This window comes from Pyrus communis, chromosome 13 (genome assembly GCF_041283825.1).
Source record: "Pyrus communis isolate YQ-2024b chromosome 13, ASM4128382v1, whole genome shotgun sequence".
NCBI lineage: Eukaryota > Viridiplantae > Streptophyta > Magnoliopsida > Rosales > Rosaceae > Pyrus > Pyrus communis.
Genome location: NC_142577.1, coordinates 30,410,829 through 30,434,099, shown reverse-complemented (window position 1 = coordinate 30,434,099; position 23,271 = coordinate 30,410,829). Strand labels below are relative to the sequence as shown.

The window sequence follows — 23,271 nt, the reverse complement described above, 5'->3', positions numbered from 1 at the left end:
TATACATACCAAATTGACCACATCTCTCATATAGGTTAAGACAATGATTGTAGTTAGAGAGATGAGGTTTCTAATATAATCAGTTTTGTTTGTCTACATGTTTTTTATGAGCCGCTTCATCATAAAAATTCAATAATACTTGTTGAAATCGACAAATTGTAAGATCTAAAAAAATTGAAAAATTAAATTTCTTTCAAGAACTGTAAGCAATATGATTTACAATTTTAGTTTGGCACGCATGTTGAAACAAGTCGTCAAAGCAATAATAACAACTTTTAAGCATATTTTGACAAACTATATATGATATATGATTAAGACTACTAGATGAGACAACAAAATCTTCTAATGATCAGGTTGTAGATACGCTGTGTCTTGTGGAGAACAAATAGTAATTTTTTGGTAACTTTAGAAAACTACGGAGCATAATGCTGATTGCTTTTGTGTAGGGTACTGCATAAAGTATTATGTATTGCAATTTGCGTTGAATGAACAAATTAAGCACCTACAAAATAAAGTGTCTTAAAATTTGGGTCAGTGTGAATGTGTTTGTGAGTATGAGCCTGCATTCTTAGCTTTTCATTCCTCCTACTACTCTATAGCCACATCTCTCTCCTCTCTCTCTCTCTCTCTCTCTCTCACTCTCTCTCTCATGCATTTGCTGGCTAGCTGCTTAAGTTCTGCAAACCAATGAAAAGCAGAAAGTAAGGTTATATTTTTAATCAAGCAAGCTGCATAGAGTTACTACAGTAGAAAATGTCCCTAAAAGCAACAAAGTGAAAGGAAGAAAAAAAGAGAAAGATAGCTGCAATTAAGGGCAGGTCCCAAACCCAATAAAGAAAAGAAAAAAGGGTTCAACTAAAGTAGCTCAGTAAATCCAAAAAGACGAAAATGGTGGGAATCTTCATTCCACTGTGCAAAATCATCCCATACCGCCACCTCTCTCTCTTTTTCTCCTCCTTTTCATGCCCCTCAGCTTTCTCTTTCCTATATTTTCCTCTCTCTCTCTCTCTCTCTCTCTCTCTCTAAAATTTTCTCAGCTTCTGGCATGCAACAACACTACTATGAACTACATCTCTATGGGATTTTCATGTGAGGATGATTTTGTAAGTCCTCTCTTTCTCTAGCCACACATACACTTTTCCATGGGTAATGGTTTCGATCCGCACTCATTTTCTCCTCCTGCCCAGACTTGTTTGGTGTGCAGAAATCACTTCCCTTTTCTATCTTTTCCTTGAGTAGTACTCATTAACATGAATGTTTAATTAGGACGGAAAGGAAGGCGAAGCTCCACTTTTATATGAAACGAGGGAGAATCAACACAGAAGCAGCAGGTGCATGGATGTTCATAATCATGACCATCATATGCAGGTTGAAGTCGACTTCGAGTTTTGGCCGGTGGAACATCCTCTTGAGCCACCTGATGAGGATCGCCCTGTCAAATGCCCGATGCCCGACTCTTCTGTCATTAATGTGAGCAAGTAATCTGATAGATATTTCATTCCTTCTTACATGACATTTTCACCTTATATATGCCTTTTCTGCTTTTGTCTGTAAAATTTCGTAATGAACACTTTCTCATCTCAGTCACTAGCATTACGATCTGGTAACATTTCTCCTCACTTGTAAGTGAGAGACGTTCCAAGCTAAAACGTTTCTTCCTCCAGTCATTGCCTTTTCATATATATATATATATATATATATATATATATGTATGTATGTTTGTGTGTGTGTGTGTGTGTGTGTAGATCTTGATGTTATTTTGTTGCTCGAATACATGGACTGAATGGAATTTCAATACAATTAGTAGTAAAAACTTGAGGCGTATATTTAACCTCTGGCAGTGTTATATATGCAGATTGATTTTGTCTCACGTAAAATGCATTTACAGGGAGGAGGGAGGAAGGAAAAAAGGCTTTCAGAGAGCAATAGCATGCGTAAGAGGACAGAAGCATCATCTGCGCCTGGAGCAGCTTATAGCAATCAAGGATTAATGAATCAGACGGTAGCGGCAGTGGCAACGCCACCTCCTGTTCGAGCAGTGCGTAAGAGGCACCACCACACACTCACCCGCGGCGACCATATGATATCACCTCTGAGAAGGATGCCACCTCTTCCTTCTCTCCCAACGCAGAGCATCACCGTCTTTCAAATGCTCCAGCAGTTCGACAAGTTCGACTCTTGAACGAAATTAAACCCAGTTTTCGTTTTTATTCAGTGATGAGAAGATCCTCTTGATATCACATATGTTGTAGCTTATAGTTAGCCCAAGCTTGGACTTTTTATGATTTCATTGGCACGTTCATAGAATCGTCTAGTTTTTCTCATTTATTTTAGGAAAAGTGATTTCCGCACACTTGCTCACCTCTCTGAGAGACTCTTTTAACTTTCTCCATTGATTTTCTTTGGTTTTATTCAATCCGAGGACCAAACAAAACAGAAGGTGTGCAGGAGGAGAAAAGGAATTGCAGAAATCAGTTTCCTATTTTAAAGGAAGGGGCATAGCATATGATAACTTCTCTTTCATTGCAAAAATCACGTCCTATATATAGTATCTGAAAGGAAAAAGACATGAAGAAACTGTAATCTCCTAAACAGGGGAGTAAAAAAGAGAAAGTTCACGTCTTCCTTGGAGAGTTGTCCGCTATGGTATCACCCTTGAGAGTTTCCAGAATAATACCGCGGCAAGGTTAACCACCTTCATCTTCTCTGTCTTCTCGTCCCTTTTCCACATTCACCGCACAATTATCAGCTGTAAAACCCTGATGCCTGTGCAGTACATTTGGATGGTCGTGCTCCGGTTTCTAAACAAAGTTTCATTCAAAAAGTGATATACATAGGGCAACTCCCATGCCAAGTATCAATCCAGTTAACTGTAAAGCCGTGCTTTTCAATGATGAGCCGCCATTGTTGTTCGTTTCAGCAAGCACTCCAGCAACAGCAATGTATATAAATCCACCAGCTGTAAAACCCTGAAAACAGATTCAACAAAGTATAAAGATAACTACTTGGATCATGAAAGCCAAATATGAACCGAATATTTAACCAGAACATTCCCAGGCTACATTATTGTCACCTCAATCAAAGATGACTGTCCTGCATTCTGTCCCAAAATAAGAGCCTGCATCAATAGCAACGGATTACTCTCATTTCAATTATCGAAGATACTAACTAAAATGGAATAACCCTACAACAAAGACAATACTTTACCACTGCGGTTCCAAGTAGTGCCACAAGTGCTGAGAGAAAGTTGAAGAACAGAGCTTTAGATACGCTGAAACCAGACCTTACAAGAATACCAAAATCACCGACCTGAAACAAAGGTAAAACAAGCTATAAAGTTATATACCTCCAAGAACTAAGACAACAAGACTCAGATTGGATGTGACTGTTTAGCCAGCCCGCCTATCTAGACTACCTCATTAAATATTAACGAACAACAGAGAGAACTCAAACCTCTTGAGGAATCTCATGTGCGAGCAAGAACAGAGTTCTAGACCACCCACCAACAGATCCATGAAGCAGGAATGCACTTCCTAAAGCCATCCCATCCGTAAAATTGTGCTGCAGTGGCAATACAAATATTTCTGTAAATAATATCTATCATGAACCACATTTTGGTTAAAGATATACAAGCTTGAAAGTAAGCAATAAGTCACATACAACACCATCCGAGAAGAGATTGAGATAGCCGAACACAAGATTTGAGGGTGATTGAGTAGTTTTCCCTTTTGTGGACTTGGCCTCAGAAGTGGAATCATCTGTAGCATGTATATGTTGTTTATCATCGCTCCCACCAGTCCTAGTGTTTCTCTGCATGATGGAAATATGGCCATACTTAAATTGCAGTCCAGTATTAAAAGTTGATTAACAAAATTAGATTGGCCACAAAAATCAGATAATAGTAAGATTCATGCAAGATGCATATAACCATATAAGCCAGCAGATGTCAAGCCTGTGCCGACATTAAACAAAGATGAACACAAACTCTCTGAAAAACCAACAAGCCAACAAAACTGCTTGCCTTACGAATATGAGAGTCCTGTTGAGTATTTTCGATCAAAGAATCATTTAAATCATCAGCTGTAACTTCTCCGTCAGATGACTTCTTCAGTTTCCTTCCATCGCTTCCATTAGAAGATTCTGACAGCAAGTCATCATGAGAATCATTATCATCCTTCAATTTTTTGCTGTTCTTATGATGATGATGATGATGACCATGACTCCATGCATTAGTTCCTCCAGAGTTTTCCTCAACATACCTCACTGTCTTTTCTACCAGAAGAAATAATACAATTCCCACTGCAACAACCAATACAGTACTATTAAAATTCAACTAAAACCAATCAGGAAGAACCTTACAATAATCGGGTACAATAACAAGCTCAAGGAAACCAAAAACACTAGGAAACGAAAGAAGGGGTTACAGCCTATGGAGTTGTATGGAAGAAGTGATGTGCACGTAGAAACATACACCACATGCACCTGCTCTCGGACAACCACACAAACACAAATTCATGCAGACACAAAGCATGGTTAAGACAGCATGCAGAACACAGATTAGAACTAACCCAGGACAGATAATCCTACTGAAAGATCTTCCAAAGAATGCGAATGTGAATGCTTATGCAAATGGGAATGGGAATGGCCTTCATGGTGGTCATGCGAGTCGGAGTGCCCTCCTCCTGCAATTAATATAAGATTCTGGGTGAACTGCTGATAAATGTAAAAGACAAGCATCTTACACATTATCATTTATTAAGAAATTATACATTTTTAATTAAGGAAATTGAAGAGTTCACTTACACATTGTCATAATTTAAAACTACTTTTTTAAAGATGGATCGTTATATGCTCTTCGCAAATTAAGATATAAGAACTTAAGAAATAATTAAATACTTGAAACATCAGATTATATCAGGTGTAAGAAGATTATATGGTATAGATTTGTACAGTGTAAGGATGAACTAAAAGATGCAAATCAACGCAGGCTTCATAAACTAGTTCCAGATTATTGTCATACCAAAAGCATGTGGTAATTGATGAAGAAAAGCATCCCCCAACATTGCTCCAGCCTGCAAATGAAGTACAAATTAGATTGTCAAATTCCCATTCCCATCCACATGCTCCAACAATCTACTCCAATGGTCAAAGTTCTGTAAACTTATAGAGGCATAATTCCTAAAGCCTAAATTGGGTATTTGAATTGATGACGATCTTAACACGGATACAAGAAAACTTAAGAGTATACATATCAAATTGGTACTAAAGAGATGCAAACCATATACAATTGGATTAGATTTTAAAACTAGATAAACAGGCCTGCAGAATCTGACCCCAAATAAAGCCAACGAATCAACAACTGCCTTGGATGGCTTCCCCTGCACTGCAATAAAGCAGTAAATTCAGTCCTGATCATCGGCATAGGCTTCTTGAAGCAAAAGTCATCGGCAGCGTCAATAAAAAGACAATGTAAGTAACAATTGAATCACTTACCAAATACCACTGGCAAGATAATCAGGCAAATGAGGGAGGCCATGCTCACCAAAAGCGAGCACCCCAAGGAATGAATCCAGAGACCTATAAAAGATAAATAAGAATGCGGTTACAGACTCACACATTCGAGATCAGCTTATTTTGTATGACACAAACTTTAGGTGCAGCGAAGAAGAAACACACAATCGGATTTGGAGCAAAATAAAACAAAGGATTTTTAAAAAGACTGAATCTTGTGTTATGGCTAATTCAGCAACACAGATTTCGCACTTTCGACGGTCAAATCAGATTACAAACCAAATAAGCATTGTGCTTTTCGCCAATTCTATCAACACCAAAACGAAAATTTCCCAGCTTTTGTACTCTCCAATTGGCCTCTTCAAAAATTTCAATTCGTTCAATCCACATTCGAAGCAATCAAGCAGTATAACGAAAATTAAACCAATAAAGTGCCTCATACATTATACACAATTTCGAAGAAATACCAAGAACCGAGAGCTGCGGAGCACCAAAATGCTCGTGATCGTGACCGTGATCGTGCTGATGAAATTCAAATCCGTACAACTTCATGTCCTCCTCCTCCGCCAATTCCTCGGGAAGCTTCGATGTCGCCAACAATCTGTCCTCTTGGTGGCCGTGGCTGTGGCTGTGGCTGTGGCCGCTGCTGTGACCGTGGCCGTGGTCGTGCGCATGGCTGCAGCCGTGGTGGTGAGTGTGACGCTCGTGAGCGGCAGATGCAGAGAACCCAGAAACAAAACTCAGATCCGAACAGCGCCCAACAACCAAAGCAACAGCAACCAAGACGAAACCTTTCTTACAAAGCGCCATTTTCTGAGAAACCCCAGTTGTGTGTTAAGGTGGGGTTTTATTGTAATTATCGAATTTAAGGTCGGTGTTGGTGGAGGAGTTGAAGTCTGTTTTGTCGGGAGGGAGGGCTTAAGAAGGACGGCGCTTGCAAGTGCCTTCGATGGTCATGACAACAACAGCAACAAAAAAGAGGACGATTATGCCGATTATAATGCCGAATGTCACCACATCCATCCCGGACTCTCTCTCTCTCCCTCTCCTTTTTCGGGCTTTTTTTTTTATCCTCTTATTTTGTTCTCGGAATCCCCAAAAAGAAACTCTGACAGCCCGGTCGCTTTTCTCTCACTCCACACTCTTTGCTTCTCCCGCAAGTCCACAGTCGAGAGACTCGCCTTTCTGGATTGGATTGGCCGCTCAACAAATCCACTACTTTCTGTCATATCATCCAATAAGTCCAAAACTTTGCGTCGTATCATATTTGAGTTTTTTTGTCTGTTGGCATTCGAATCCAGATTCTCGTTGGATTCTCTTTAGAAAGATTTCGAAGATTTGTAAATCGTGTTCGTTCATTATACATCGTGCGATCAGAGATTATTATAAATATTTTTATTTAAAATTAAACACAAAACAATACTTGATAAAAACTGACCGCACGATGCATGATTCACGAATCTCCAGAACCATCTCCGTCACTAAAAGGATCCGAAGAGGATCCCGTGACTTTTTTGTCAATAAAAAAAAATATTTGAACAAAAATGCTCACATTTTTTTATTTTATTAGCACAAATATCGTCGTAACGGAATACCCAAATTATATAAATCAGTGGGAAATTGTTTGAGACTACTTACTAGAAGTGTTCGCATCCCTTAAAATACTCCTATTGGTAATTTGGTATTGGATTCCAACACAAAAATCTTCAAGTTTGTCAACCAGATGTAAATTCAAAGATTTACCAGCACAAGAATTGCATCCAAAGTGGTTTTGCATCTTGTTTGCACAAAGAAACGAAGAAAGCTTTCAATGAAATCGTACTTAACGTACCACACCATATTAGTTGCTCTGTTCAGAAGTCCTATCTAGCGAGAAGCGTCGAAAACGTGCTTAAGAATGCCTGTGACTGTATCAAGAATAAACTCTTCATCGTATCCTGTTACAAACTTAACTGCAATTAAAAGGAATAAACTGAATTAGTACCAGTGCTTTCTTTCAATTAACTGAGATGCTGCAATAGCGGTGTAACAACGCGAAATGGTGAATAAACAAAACCTCCACAAAGCACACCACGAAAGAAAAGAGCGTAAGGAAACTAGAAATCTTACCCCAAGGAAGAACAGGAAATTCCAACATCTGTTTAGGTACCGTGATGATATATGAAGCAACCTGCAAAACAACATAGAAACAAAATTAGAGAACAACAAACCAAAGTTAGCAACATTTACTAGTACTAAGATTCTGTTTTGTAAACATGCCAAGACTGATGCAGCGAGAGAGCGAGGATTGGTGTAGAGCATCGATGTCTCCTCCTTTTCGTAAAGAAGATCCATGATGTCCATGCCTGCTTCAAAGTTCACAAGTTCCCCAACTTTTGCCACCCCCCTGAACTCAAAACCCCACGAAAGATGTATCGAAAGGAGGCTAGTAATCCTCGAAAGCAAGTCATGAAAGGAAGAAGCTAACACTAATAGTACAATGAAAGTAACGAAAACTCACTTAAATTGGAGCAGAAGCTCTTCGAAGTGTGCAAAAGCAATATTGTTGATGCCAATCTCAAAATTCACTTCCTTTGATAAAGAACATAGACAACTCTCAGCCGACTAGCACAATACGAAGCAAACAAAAGAAAGAACAGAAGAGAAATTCCAGAGCTTTAGAGTTTGCCTGCATTAAAACCACCTCCTGTGACATGATAAACCAAAATGTAACGCACCCGATAAGAAAAAAAAGATCAAATTTTTATGTGGAATATAGCACTACATATTTATGGCTTACCGCTTCCAAGTAATCTCGAACGGTGTAGTGTTGCTCCTTGATGATGCTGTCCCCCAAAGACTTGAATATCTTCACAGACAAATGCAGAGAAGTGTGTATCTAGCGATAAAGCATCAAATGGACATAGATTAGGATGAAAAGTCCAAGAAAATTTGCAGAGAAAAAAGATCGAAAACCTACTTTCGTTGAAATCCACAGCGAAACAAGCGCAAACAGCTGCAAATTGCTTTCTCTCAAGGGATACAAAAGCCAGTTTGCCACATCATTTGCCCGTTCCTCCAACCTTCAAATGTACATCCAAGTCAAGTGAAGCCCTAATTTTACTTGAAGAAAAAACAGAAATTTAAAAAAAAATTATATCGTATTACTTACCGGGATAAACATCGAGGGTAGAATCGATGAGCGAAGAGGGACAGTGCGGTGTATTTCACTATCGGAGCGAGTTGGAGTTGCTAAATTTTACATTCGGGTGTGAGAATTTAAGGAAATTGAGAATAAAATCGATTAAATTCACAGCGATAAAGTATTCGAAACCGGCGTACTTGGGCAGATTCGATGAGCAAGTGAAGGAGGCGCGCTCGCAGAGGCAGCGCCGCCGCAGCGAACTCCCTCTGCATCTCTCTACGCCGCCTTTGGAGTATCCAGTTTTAGGGCGCGCGTTTTTGAAACTGGACAGTTTTGCTTACTTCTGGAAGCTAACGACGGCGTTTTGGACATAATTATTTGGGCCTCGTACACTAATTCCGCCCCGTTTCAGTTGGGTCTCAAGGCCCACGTTTTCTTGCTCTCTTGCTGGGCTTCGGCCCTCCATGTTATCCCTTTTTTTTTTTTTTTTTTTGGGTCAAGTTATCCCAATTAGTTTTGCTAATAATTGTGATCTTACGGCGGAATGGGAGGTGATGAGGAGAATGCTGCAGCGAATGGTTGACAAATATGAGTGTGCTTCTTAGTTTGTGTATAGGGGTGCAGGTTGGAATAATTCCGATTCTGAAAGTAAGGGTTTATCGTTAATATTTTGCAAAACAGTTTTTAATATTCTGAAAATTCCGAATTCGCTTCTGAAATTTTAGAATGAAAATTAAAAACGTTGTTTCTGCTCTGATCTATTCAAAAATCACCCGTATTTGGATCTAAAAACTCCATCTGGTGTGGTAGATATACTTTGACCCTTTCAGGTACTAAAGAAAACCATTGTTATATCATTGTTTTAATTTGTTTTCTTTAATTTGATATTGTGAGTATGTCCTAACGCTGATGGTGAGAGTAGCTAATCTCCTACTAAACTTTTTTTTTAATCTAAAAGAAAAACGAATGAATTATGGTCGTGATTGGGGAACCATGATCCATGACAATTAAATACAACTTGCTAGTCCATGTATGGCTTTTTTTTTCAAATTTATCTCCTTCAAATGAACTGCATTATTTGTTTCAATTGAGACTTTGGATGCAGTCCCTAACTATAAATATTCTTTGACTGAAATCTTGTTGGTTTTCAATTTTTTATCGAAGTCCTTGAAATTAATGTGATAATTTATTTCTATGTATGTTACTATATTTTTTAAATTAAAAATTGAAATTTATAGTTGTTTATATTAATGAGATTTTAAATAAAAAACCATAATTTGTGGGATTAAAAATATTAAAATATAAATATACTATTGTGTGTGTATAAACATGGGTACATTCATCAAAATTAACCAAACAATTATTGTACCAAAACATGGGTACATTCTTCAAAATCACAACAACAAAAAAAATGATATTAGGCTTAATAACATTAGTAAATTTCTTTGATTAAACTTGATAGGGATACATTATCAAATCAAAGAAAAAAGAATGTACCCATATAAGTTTAAAAGTGGATTAGAAAAAAAACTGAATAGATTTTATGTCACATCCCGGCTCAGGCCCCCACCACATCCCAGGCTCGACTCCACCATAGCATGATATTGTCCGCTTTGGGCCCCGACCACGCCCTCACGGTTTTGTTTCTGGGATCTCACACGGGAACTTCCTAGTGGGTCATCCATTATAGGATTGCTCCCGTGCGAACTTGCTTAACTTCGGAGTTCCGATGGAACCCGAAGCCAGTGAGCTCCTAAAATGTCTCGTGCTAGGTAGAGATGAGAATATACATATACGGCTTATATGATCCACTCTTCTGGGGCGATGTGGGATGTTACATTTTATATATAAAAAAATGTACATTTTAAGATTAAAAATTTGAAAAAATTATATGAATGGGTACATATAAGATTAAAAAATTGAAAACATTTTTTAAAAAAGCTAATGGATACAAACTTATTCTAATTTTTTTATTTATTTTGGAAATGTTTTGAATTGAAAATTAGTTAATAGTTTAATAAAGGTGTGAATATTAAAAGGGGCTTTTAAATCCAAGTCGAAAAACATAGATGGTTTTCAGGAGTGAGTCCAATTACCTAATTATATGTATTTATTTTTTTAATGCTCATTTTATATGTTCTAAAATATTAAAAATCAATTAAAATCTTCTAATATTATGAATTTTCAACCCCAAAAAATATAATTAATATCTTATAACAAAAAATATATATATATATTGACATAAATCTATCTACAAATCATTCTACCCTAACTCAAGTAACAAATATATGAATGTATATCATACCTATAAGTAAGATATGAAACTTAACAAAAAGGTAGAAAAAACATAATATATCTACAAGCAAGACACATGAATCGTACTTGATTATAAAAAAGAATATGTCATATAGGTAGATAGATATAATTAACCTATGATATAGGTTGATTATAAAAATAAAAACTAAAATCTATAAATGGGGTTTAAAACAGGATAAAGAACAAGAAGGAACAAAATAAATAAATAATCAAAGAGATAATTAGGAAGAAATTTGATTTTTATAATAAATCTTATCATTTAAGAGATAATTATTGATAATAAAACAATAAGATTTAAGGAATTGGACTTATTTTAATAAATTGGACTATTCCTACTATTGACTCAAAAAATTAGACCTATATCAAGTTTCCCCATATTAAAATTCTAAATCAATTATTAATTTTTATTTAAAAAAATTATATAACTAATATGTAAATTCATTATTATATTAATGCTAGGGACTTGGATCAAAATCTGAAAACTAATAAAATTTCAGTCAATGAACATTGGTAACTAGGAACCGAATACTAATTCTTCCTTGTTTCAAATTTATCTCCTTCAAATGAACTGCATTATTTGTGTTCCAAATTGATTCTCACGTGAGGAGTGGGTGTAGGCCACAAGGACAAGCAACCTGTAATAGTATTTTCTTTGAACAAGTTGTAGTTTTTCTTATCGATCATATCTTTGGTATCTGGTATATATTCTTATTTATTAAAAATGAAGATCAGATATGGATGATGGATCTTCCACTTAGCCATGCTCAAAGATATGCTGTTTTCACTACAAGCTAGGCATATTTCCAAACTTCCCAATCATATATATCATCATGTGTTCCATTTCCATCACTCCTTTCATTTTATCTTTTTCAATAATAAAATTGAATTTCCCGACAAATGATCATCTTTCAGTGCATTCATTTTAGAGAAACGTTAAGTGATTCTCTCAAAGTGAGACTCTCTGCCACCTTACAATTTAATGACAATTTTCGTGCTAACATTATAAAATATTGTGTAAAATGTAACATCCCACATCGCCCAGGGGAGTGGATCCTGTAAGCCTTATATGTATATTCCCATCTCTACCTGGCACGAGACCTTTTGGGAGCTCACTGGCTTCGGAGTTCATCGGAACTCAAAAGTTAAGCGACTAGCGCGCGAGAGCAATTCCATGATGGGTGACCCACTGGGAAATTCTCTCGTGAGTTCCTAGAAACAAAATCATGAAGGCGTGGTCGGGCCCAAAGCGGACAATATTGTGCTATGGTGGAGTTGAGTCCGGGATGTGGTGGGGGCCCGGGCCGAGATGTGTCACAAAAAATATGAGGTCGCGAATAGTGAAGGAGTCAGGATTTTAGCTTAAGAGGGACTCAAAAGTCTCAATCCAAAACACTTTCTTAATCTTACAAAAATTACTTTGATGTATGGTGAGCAACCAACTATCCTCATTTGGGTCTGGTATGATATCATTCTCATCATATATCCTCTTCCTTAAACCTAAACGTGAAGCCTCTCTAACTTTCTTCCTCTCTCCCTCCACTAATCTCCAGACCAAAGTTCACATCAAGGCTCAACAATAGGTTGTCTGAACTCCATAGGAGCTACCAACCTCAAATTAAACCCGATAAAAAAATTAAAATAAAAACATCTGATTAGGGCTCCGAACCTACGGAAAAACCTTGAAAATTATAAACATAACACTAAACATTTATGCGTGAGAAAAATGTCATGATGGGCTTGGGACCATCAATCTTAATCCCTTCATGGCTCCGCCTTTGGTAGCATAAAGTTCATGGATAGTCCCACTTTTAAGAGTCTCCTTAGCATTTATCAGCATTTAATTTGTAAGAGACATTTTTATAGATATCTGAAACACAATTCATGCAATGTATTATTCACGTGTTATAATGAGAGTGGACAATAACTTTATACGTCTCGATTTTAGAACAACGTTACATGACTATATTTCAAATACAACGAAAAAAATTGCTCAATTCTTAAGCTGCACTAATCATTAGTAAGTTCGATTAAAATATCTGCCACGAGATGTATATGGGTGCATGATGGTTAGCACACAAGACCCTGGTCCCCGGTTGGGAGCATAACACACACACACACATACATGTATGTATATGTATATATGTAATTAAATTTCTATTATATATAATGATTGGACCAAAACAAAAACCTTCAATTTTATAATATTCGATCCAATTAGAAAGCGTGCTTCTTCACACCAACTTTTACTGTACATTCATCAGCCGAGTTATGTAAGCACAACTATATATTTATTATAATTATTACAAGCTTCTTAAGTAAACTAACATTTTTATGCTCAAAGTTTCAAGCTTGTTGATCTCCCTTTCCATACAAAATTATGGGTGGAGGATACTTGAAACTTGCTTGATACTCTGTCTAACTTGTCTGATAGAAAAAAACTATGATATCCTCTCAATGTTCTTAAAACCCCAACTTCGGCTGTAAATATTGCATTCACAGGTCTGTGATCAGACAATTTTGATTCACCTCTACTGTATACATGTTGCTTCAACCCTTCTCCGTGCCAAATTATCCGATCACACCTAAAAAAACCAATAATTAAAGACAATTAATTTTATATCACTTGTTATGATAACATCACGTGTCGGTATACATGTTGCATATTACATGTAATAGTTAAGCGAAACTTACCAGGCAGGAGCACGCCTCTTTTCACCTTTCTTTCCCGGAGGACATCCATAATATACATCAGAATTTGGACAATATTTGTAAGTGGGAGCAAATTCAACAGCTCCTTCATTCCAACCTTCGAGTACTTGTCCCTCTTTGAGCTGCACCATCAGCTAATCCCAATGAAATTTGATGTCAAATTTTGAGTGAAAGAAATTAAATTCAAGTTTTTAAAATAAATATTTATATAAAGGGTACAGTACTAACGATTAAGTGGTCTACCTGATCATGTTTTAGTAAGATATTCCATGCTCTTATATCCACTAACGAACGCGTTGTTGCTTCCGGAAGGGAAATTCTATAATTCAAGTCTCCGAGGAAAACTACTCGACTGCAATATTTTTGAACCAAGCAATTAGTCGCCGCTGTTGAGGTATTTAATTTACAATAGTACTTCAAAACATATTATGTATATCTGTAATTAATTAGCTAGCCTTTATATGATATTAACTTTTGACTATATATATATATATATATGACAAATGCTAATTAGGAGACTCTCAAAAGTGGGTTTCTTCATGGACTTTCTGCCACGTCATATTTTTTTGGCACAATGTTTTACAATGTCGACACGGTAATTAACGTTAAAATGTGAGGTGACAGAAAATTCTTGAAGAATCTCACTTTTAAAAGAATTCCCTTTAACTCTCATATATACATATATGAAGTCAATGTTTTAAAAACCCCATAGTTTGAATGACATGATCATATGACCAATAGACCATTTACTGTTTACTGGTATAGAGAAGTCAAGCTTTTCATGTGGTTAACATAATTAGTCCAACATGGCCATATAAAATTTGGTTAACAGCTACTTAATTGTAAAAAATATTATATAGAACAAGACAAGTAGTAATAAAGATCAACAACACTACAGGTTTGTCGGCTCTATTAATTAGTTATTTGTCACGACAATTAAAAGAAGAAAAATAAACAATAATGGTGCTTAAGCCTTAATTAAATATATATTAATTGTAGTTGTAGAATTGTGTTATTTTCATGCTACGTACATATATAGTGAAAAATAGATTGATTGATTAATGAGATTAATTATATATTATGTATGATAAACTAATGCAATAACGAATTGGTTTGGGCGGTTTCAAAGTTTAGTTAACATACTCATGATCTAAGATCCTTTGTGGCAAATCAAGCAAAGGGCCTCTGGGAAAACTTGTTCTGGAAAATATATCGGATATGTTAGAATTCCTCAGTTTCTTATCTCCTTCTCTACCCCCTGAAGCTAGATGAGTGCACACGAAGCAAAAGCTTGTTTCATGTAATCGAAATCTAACAGAAACCGAACCCTGCATGCATACCATAATTTTAATTAAGATAAAAAAAGTAATGTTCCTTTGATCATTATTATTATTTAGATCATGTATAATCTCAGGCTCTGGAATATCGATCATGAGGCTACAATATTACAAATTATCAATATTCTGCCACTTAAGAGTCTTTAAATTCAATTCAGCAGTTGTCTCTGTGTATTGTAAATTTTTTCAAAGCATAAAGTATGTAATAATGTTAAGTCCACGTACCTTATTTCCTAGGCATCCCATGATCCCACAGCCAACACAGGAGACACTTGGATTCCGAATAAATGGACGAAGATTACTTCGAATCCAAACTGATATTAGTATCCCCACCATTTGCTTACTTACAATACAGTGGAAGTCCGGTGGATTATTAATATTGTTGTGTCTTTTCTTGTTTAAAGCTTCTCTGATCAAGGAATTCCATATCATGCAGATCTTACTATTCTCAGATCCTAGAACATTGGAGGCTTTCAGAGGAACGATTTCTTGAAACCTGAACAACATGAAAATTAACGTATGCATCGTGAGTAATTACAACTTTTTTTTTTAATTTTTTTTTTCTAATTTAGTATGGAATTATGTACGTACCCAAGAACATAGATGTCAGAGGATGTGTCAATCCAATCCTCCATATTCATATCTTCTTGTGGTTCCACCCCACCAACATTCCATGTACTAACAAAAACCCTAGATGAAGAGAAAACAAAACCATACGTATGAGATGCATAAAAATAGATTTTATTAAAAAAAGATACGTACTAATTGGAGTACTGATCATGGTGGACCAGGGAAAACAATATCGGGATCGAGTTGGTATATAAATACATACTTGTACTTGTGTGTTTTAGTGTCCTTGTGATGATTGAAGACGGTAGAGGTAAGGTTTGAAGACGGTTGATCAACACTTGGTGTTTCCAGTATTAATTCCTCCGAGACCTCGTTGCTTGGAAAATCTGCTACAAAATTGTTGCTTCCCAAATGCTTTCTCAGAATCTTGTTTGCCACTAATCTAGGCCACATCACCTGATTAAGGGAAACATAATATATTAATATTGTTATAAGCATTTTTATGCATGTATATATGCATATATATGTGTGTGTGTGTGTGTGTGTGTGTGTGTGTGTGTGTACATATACATACATATATATATGGAGGAGGAAAAATATCAACGGGATGCCTAAAAGGTAGAGAAGAAGGTGCTCACTTCTCCTTGCTTACTAGCCATGGACAGAGAGAAAGAGGCGAAGAGTTGAAGTATTTGATGCTAGAGAGGGAAGGAGAAAGGTCGGATAGAGGATGCCAAAACAAATAAAAATTAAAGAAATGCAGAGAGATAATCATGCATGCCGCGAGACCACTGCAAGTTGGGGTGGTTTGGAGGAGTTGCTCTTAACTAAAGCGACGTGGATGGTTTCAAGGATAGAAAATGCAGCAACCGTTAAAAAGAAGTGGCTGCATTGCTTGTATATATATATATATATATATATAGAGAGAGAGAGAGAGAGAGAGAGAGAGAGAGAGTAAAGAGAAAGCACGGGTCTCTACAGGCATGAATTTTTTCTGTTGCCTTAAGGCATAACTTGAAGGATATGATATGCTTTCACAGAATTGTTTAAGCAAGGGGTGCATGCAAGTGGGCGTGCTCCGTCATCAACCATTATGGAAAACAGATGAGCATCAGTTAAAAAAAAAAAAACCTAATTTTTTTTTCTAACGTGTCAACCGCTTACTGGTGATCAAAATGTCCTTACGTCGTGGATGCCACCTCCTACTCCAACTCTGAAATTACCTTGCAGTCATCACTCTCTAGGCTCTAGATTGGTTTCTCATCCCGATCATCTGGTTAAAACGGCCAATTGCAGTCCCTCGCAGCCCCCTCCTTCAGCCTCGATCTGCTCCGGCTCTCTCTCCTTCAGCCCGTCTGTTCAATTCCCAATCACAAACCCGCAACGCACCAAAGGTATAGCGGTCTAGTTATTTTCTTTTTATTTAATATAATTTTTAATAAACTAGATGCCATTTTGTGTGATATTGGTTTGATATTAGGGTGATATTGGTTTTTTTTTTTTTTGTCAAATATTGTTTTAATTTGTTTTCATTTTTCTAGAGATATAAGGAGTATGTCTCTTTTTCTATTTTCTATTAGGGTTAGATTGCTTTCTTATTAGTTTCAGAATGAAGTCTTTATAAACACACCTTGTAACTTAATATTAAAGTTAAATCGTTATACGATGTAGTGCTTTTGTTATGTAGTCGTCTTGACCATATTGTGGTCTTATTCTTGATTGTAGTCAATAAAATTGGAATCAGAGTTTGTAATTAGTTTTTCTTCTTTTCTAGTCCTTTGTTTTGTTAACAGTTTGGCTGCTATCTAGTAGCCTTGGGGAGCAAGCCAGCTTTTGTTTTGTTTGCTGCGGGTAAAAACTAATTGGATTGAATTATAATTTTTGAAGATATATATAAGGAGAAATTAGGTTCCCATCCTTTTTTTTTTGCTATTCCATTGATTAAAATCCTATTCCTTTTCAATTTTTGATCAAGGTCTTGGGTATTAATAACATCATTAATTATTTCAATATTAAAATATTTTTTTATTTCTAAATATATTCATTTAATGTTAAAATATTATAATTAGTATATTTATATTTATGACTAAATTTTTTATCATATATTTTTAGTTTTAGTTTTAGTTTTAGTTTGTACCCATTTTTAATTTGTAATTCTTTTTTAATTTGTACCAATTTTCTTATCAGTTTTAATTTGTACCCATATATTAATTACTTTTTGTGCCCATATTTTTTAAAGTTTATTTGTATTTGTACCCATATATATATATATATTTTATTTGTACTTTTTATTTTTGCTAAATGTACCCATGCTAATTATATGTACCTATTCATGTAAAACTTTTTATTTTGTTATACGTAGAATGTACCTTTATATATATATATATATATATATATATATAATCTATTCAATTTTTTTTAATCCATTTTTAAACTTATATGGGCACATTATGTTTTCTTTGATTTTAAAAAGTATCCATGTCAAGTTTAATCGAAGAAATTTACTAATGTTATTAAGCCTAATATCTTTTTTTTTTTTTGTGATTTTGAAGAATGTACCCATGTTTTGATACAATAATTTTTTTGGTTAATTTTGATGAATGTACTCATGTGTGTGTGTGTGTGTGTGTGTGTGTATATAAACACACAATAGTATATTTATATTTTAATATTTTTAATCCCACAAATTATGGTTTTTTATTTAAAATCTCATTTATATAAACAACTAAAATTTCTAATTTTTAATTTAAAAAATATAGTAACGTATCGTATATAGAAATAAATTATCACATTGATTTCAGGAACCTCGATCAAAAATTAAAAACCAACAAGGTTTCAATCAAAGAATATTCATAACTAAAGACCACATCCAAAGTCTCCCTATATATAATTTAATTTGCAAGAAGTCAGATACATACTTTTTATTGTATCCAACTAGAAAAAAAAAAAATATATATATATATATGTATGTATATATTTCACATATAGACACTGAGAAGACACATCCAAAAAAAGGGGCACTCAGTACTGTTGACTCTTCATTGATAGCACAAACATGTTTCCAAAAAGCTGATTTAACTAAAGGTATGGTCTGATGTATTCGGCTGGCTGGAATATCATATCAGGGATGGCCTCAGAGCATGCAATATGCAAGTCGTTTGTAGAATTGTAGTTCGAGTTTTTCCAGAGCCGCCGGCAGAAATTCACAAGTTGGTGTATAAAGAAATTAAATGGATTTAAAATTAATGGTACGTGACCATCGACCAGTATCTTAACCTAACATTGAAAGCCTTCCAAATTTTCAAGTATTTTTTTTTCGAAGTGTATACTACACTTTCCAATCACACTGCAACTTGTTCACAAGATTCCAATTTTAAATTATCCGGCAAAAACAGCAATTTTAACAACTCCAATCAAATAAAAAATTTGTATACTATCGTAATCAACCAATATTAATGAGTTTATAATTTACACACCATACGTATTTTTGGGATTTGATAGGCACTAATGACAGCCACAAGAAGCAAACCACCAATCCAATTTTCTTATTTGGATGGATGGTGAGCCCAATGTTTCCAATAAAAATGTCATCTTTTTGTCATATTGAAAAAAACACAATATTTTACGCTGTGTTTTTTCTGAATGTTTGTGTTTGTGTTCTTGTACCTCCGCGATTTTGTATTAATTAATATGATCTCCTAATGATACATATTAATTATTAGCATATGTGCTCATAGTTGTTATTTAGGACATATATATTTGGTGCGATATTTGGGCAAATTGGGGCACAACAAGCTAGTCACGTCCGATCGGCCCGATCCTAGTTAACATTAAGTGATGCAGGCTTAGCTTCATCTCATCAGCTTGAAATCAGCAAATTACATGCACGTAACAATTACATATCATTGCAATGACGCGTTTCTTTACACAAAATCCCACATATTTTTTTTGTCTGAATAAAACCTATTTACTAGGTTACATATAAGCAAATTCATTAATTTTGTTTGTGTCACATCTCGGTCCCAACTCCACCGTAGCATAATATTGTCCAATTTAGGCCCCCAGCACACCCTCACGGTTTTGTTTCTGGGAACTCACACGAGAATTTCTTGATGGGTCACCCATCCTGGGAATGCTCTTGTGCGCTACTCGCTTAACTTCGGAGTTCCCATAGAACCCGAAGCCAGTGAGCTCCCAAAAGGCCTCGTGCTAGGTAGAGATGAGAATATACATATAAGGATCACTCCCTTGGGCGATGTGGGATGTCACGGTTTGACTTTCCATATTTTTCATTTTTAGATGTCTAAAATACCCCTAATTACTTATTTGGTATCTATAATTCATTATATGGATATTATGTGTATTAATATCATGAATTATTTTTCAAACTATGCAAAATTTAAAAGGCGAATTAATGATTTTGGGAAAAAAAGAAGAAGGTATTCATGCTATTCATCAACGCATAAAAAGGAAGACTACATTTTTTTTAGGGAGACTTTGGATGCGGTCCCTAACTATGAATATTCTTTGATTGAAACCTTGTTGGTTTTCAATTTTTGATCTAAGCCCCTGAAATTAATGTGAAAATTTATTTCTATGTACGTTACTATATTTTTTAAATTAAAAATTAAAAATTTTAGTTGTTTATGTAAATGATATTTTAAATAAAAAACCATAATTTGTGGGATTAAAATATTAAAATATAAATATACTGTTGTGTGTGTGTGTGTGTGTGTATAAACATGGGTATAGTCATCAAAATTAACCAAAAAATTATTGTATCAAAACATGGGTACATTTTTAAAAATCACAAAAAAAAAAAAAAAAGATATTAGGCTTAATAACATTAGTAAATTTCTTCGATTAAACTTGACATGGATACATTTTAAAATCAAAGAAAAAAGAATGTACCCATATAAGTTTAAAAATGGATTAGAAAAAGATTGAATAGATTTTATATAAAAAAGGGTACATTTTACATATAACAAATTGGTATATTTAAGAATGAGTACGTTTTAAGATTAAAAATTTGAAAAAATTACATGAATGGATACATATAATTAGCATGGGTACATTTGGCAAAATATAAAATGGGTACAAATAAATTAAAAAATATATATGGGTACAAATACAAATAAAACTTTAAAAAATATGGGCACAAAAAAAAATTAATATATGGTTACAAATTAAACTGAAAAGAAAATTGGTACAAATTAAAAAAGGGTTTCAAATTACAAATGGGTAAAAACTAAACTAAAAATATATGATAAAAAATTTAGTCATAAATATAAATATACTAATTGTAACATTTTTAACATTAAATGAATATATTTAGAAATAAAAAATATTTTAATTGAAATAATTAATGATGTTATTAATACCCAAGGACCTTGATCAAAAATTGAAACGGAATAGGATTTTAATCAATGGAGTAGCAAAAGGAAGGATGAAAACCTAATTTCTCCTTTTTTTTTATCCGTTACTCTTGGTCTTCAACCTCTATTTATCTATTATAAACTTTTTTATTTATTATTTTCTTTGATAAATATAGGTAAATATGTAATATTTTATATTACTTTGTTTTTCATTCATATTTTTTCCATTAAATATATTGTAATAACGTTGTATGGAAAAGGTATCTAAGTTAGAGAAATCAAAATATAGGTAAATTAATTTGTATTTTAGTTTACCTATTTGAATATTGGAAAAACAATATCCCCACTTACATACATAATAAGGAGTAGGTAAATATTTTCATTCCACGTCAGGCCAATTTGTAGATACACAAAAACCAATTACACTTGGGGTTTTTTGTACATTAATGTACCGACTATTATGTTGTGAGAATCTGTCCCTAATTTTACGATTTTATTATATTCTAAACATTTATGGCTTCGTCACCTTCCTGGTGTTGGCCAAACACACCATTCGTAATAACTGCACTTTATGGCTTTGTCACATTTCTGATGTCCGCCAGCACAGCTCGATTCAGAGTCCAGGTGGACATTCCAGGTCGGAGTGTGTCATATGTTATAGATAAATTACCAAAAGTATGAGAATATAACAGGTAAATTACTCAAAAATATGAAAATATTACATTATAGTACCGTTATTTGTATAGGTAAATTAGTAGGCAAGTTTAACTATTATACATATGTAGAATAATTTAACATGAAAAAATGATGTATTTTTATTTTGATAAAAAAATGATTCCATCGAACAGTAGTAAACGATGCAGCTATTATATTTTATATACGGTAATGCATTAGATTGTCTGAGAAATAAAACGTTAATTGGCTAACCTAGGCCCTAATAGACCTAAGGGATTTTTCGAAATATAAAGTGGCCTAAAACATGTTATCTTATGAACCTTATAAAGGATTCGAATATGCACATATCAAACAGTTAGTTGGCTCTGAATTTGCCGTCTATCCAATACTTTGCGCATTTGAATGGATCACATAATTGAGATAGTTAATGGGATGAATAATATATTAATAATTATTGGGTAGAGAATAGATGTACGGCATATATATATATATTATATCAAGATTAATCAAGACTAAGATGCAATTAATTTAACAAACATGAGCCTGCAACTTGCCCCGGGGGGAGGAAACCTTGCAAATAAAAAAAAAGTTAAAAAAAATTGCCGCAAACTAAACATTATTGGTCGATGCTAAGTACTTATTTAGATTTGAGGCCGACTTGATTTTTATCTCTTTAGTTTTCGACGTTACTTGATTGACTATGTTTACTTGATTTTAACCAATAATTAATTGTGGTAAATTTATTCATAGCTAACAAAAAAAGACGTCCACGAAATTGGATATCAAGTTTTTCATGCATACACGTTTTCTTTTTATTTTAGCTGTATTCTAATCTTTTTACTGTATAAAGATACGTTGTTTATTTCAACGATACTCAACGCTGATTGCTTCATGTTTGTATTACTTTCCTTCTCACACGGTACGTCAACCTAAAGGAAGGAATATAAATATTTGTGCCCAGAAAATTAAATTGTTCGTGGATCATAACAGGGACTACAGTGATTTGTGATTCTTTGTGGAATATATGAGATATCATGACATATGTGACACTTGTACTGTTGACACAAACCCAACTAGAACTCCAAATTATTAAATATTAATTACTGTAGATTTGACCTTATTCTCTTTTCTTTATGAATGTCTATCCATCTTTTCTCATTTTCTTTTTCAGAAGAAAAAGAAACGATAACCCTAAAATGTATACATATCAGGCCCGTTTATTTTCTCGGTTCTTTGATATAAGGCCACAGTGGGGTCAATGCGTGGGCTAATTCACACTAAAATGTATACATATCAGGCCCGTTTGATTTTTTTAAGGGAATAATGTTAAAAATATACTTCTCCTCACAAGCAATTTTAGCAGAAGTGCATCTATTGTAAGCACTTTTTAATAAAAATGAAATACTTCTTGAAAAATAACTTAAAATCTAAAAGTTATATATTGTCAGAAACTCATTGGTGATCTAAAATCACTTCAAAACTTCCCATATCAAGTCCAAATCGAAGGGAGAGGGAGACAAAAAAATTGAATATATGATCTATGGTATGTATAAAAGGAAAAAGTCAATGAGTGCATTCAGTAAGTGGACTTGAAGAGAAAGGTTTAGGGTAGTTGTATGAATTACAGATGGACAAGTTTCCCTTTTTTTCTTTT

General features: G+C 34.5%; 4 protein-coding genes across 8 annotated transcripts; 1 reads left to right on the top strand and 3 right to left on the bottom strand.

Annotated features, from left to right (window-relative positions):
- The first annotated feature begins 933 nt into the window (after positions 1–933).
- LOC137737365 (uncharacterized) lies at positions 934–2,363 on the top strand. Of its 2 annotated transcripts, none has more exons than XM_068476816.2 (3): positions 934–1,103; positions 1,267–1,470; positions 1,856–2,363. In XM_068476816.2, exons 1-3 carry the CDS (start codon positions 963–965, stop codon positions 2,180–2,182), a joined length of 672 nt encoding a protein of 223 aa, XP_068332917.2. In that variant the 5' UTR covers positions 934–962; the 3' UTR covers positions 2,183–2,363. The 2 variants fall into 2 exon arrangements, with proteins under 2 accessions (XP_068332917.2, XP_068332918.2); XM_068476817.2 differs by having other exon boundaries at positions 943–1,103; positions 1,889–2,363.
- Positions 2,364–2,506: 143 nt separating this feature from the next.
- LOC137737364 (IAA-alanine resistance protein 1) lies at positions 2,507–6,733 on the bottom strand. The gene is made up of 11 exons (XM_068476815.2): positions 5,979–6,733; positions 5,494–5,577; positions 5,334–5,383; positions 5,021–5,072; positions 4,569–4,682; positions 4,022–4,299; positions 3,661–3,810; positions 3,454–3,561; positions 3,208–3,309; positions 3,074–3,118; positions 2,507–2,969 (listed from the first exon to the last, which is right to left on the bottom strand). The coding sequence occupies exons 1-11, from the start codon at positions 6,319–6,321 to the stop codon at positions 2,814–2,816; spliced, it is 1,482 nt and encodes a 493-aa protein (XP_068332916.2). The 5' UTR covers positions 6,322–6,733; the 3' UTR covers positions 2,507–2,813.
- Positions 6,734–7,092: 359 nt separating this feature from the next.
- LOC137736354 (cyclin-J18) lies at positions 7,093–8,974 on the bottom strand. 3 transcript variants are annotated; one of them, XM_088682739.1, is made up of 9 exons: positions 8,833–8,974; positions 8,663–8,742; positions 8,471–8,573; positions 8,291–8,389; positions 8,180–8,197; positions 8,012–8,082; positions 7,771–7,897; positions 7,621–7,681; positions 7,093–7,463 (listed from the first exon to the last, which is right to left on the bottom strand). In XM_088682739.1, exons 1-9 carry the CDS (start codon positions 8,905–8,907, stop codon positions 7,378–7,380), a joined length of 720 nt encoding a protein of 239 aa, XP_088538865.1. In that variant the 5' UTR covers positions 8,908–8,974; the 3' UTR covers positions 7,093–7,377. The 3 variants fall into 3 exon arrangements, with proteins under 3 accessions (XP_088538865.1, XP_088538867.1, XP_088538868.1); XM_088682741.1 differs by having other exon boundaries at positions 8,291–8,359; positions 8,833–8,964; XM_088682742.1 differs by having other exon boundaries at positions 7,217–7,412; positions 7,661–7,681.
- Positions 8,975–13,047: 4,073 nt separating this feature from the next.
- LOC137736574 (type IV inositol polyphosphate 5-phosphatase 9-like) lies at positions 13,048–16,566 on the bottom strand. Of its 2 annotated transcripts, none has more exons than XM_068475822.2 (8): positions 16,206–16,566; positions 15,830–16,023; positions 15,589–15,687; positions 15,223–15,493; positions 14,804–14,988; positions 13,904–14,012; positions 13,643–13,794; positions 13,048–13,533 (listed from the first exon to the last, which is right to left on the bottom strand). In XM_068475822.2, the coding sequence occupies exons 1-8, from the start codon at positions 16,224–16,226 to the stop codon at positions 13,287–13,289; spliced, it is 1,278 nt and encodes a 425-aa protein (XP_068331923.2). In that variant the 5' UTR covers positions 16,227–16,566; the 3' UTR covers positions 13,048–13,286. The 2 variants fall into 2 exon arrangements, with proteins under 2 accessions (XP_068331923.2, XP_088539360.1); XM_088683234.1 differs by having other exon boundaries at positions 13,097–13,533; positions 13,643–13,782; positions 16,206–16,340.
- Between the last annotated feature and the right edge of the window lie 6,705 nt (positions 16,567–23,271).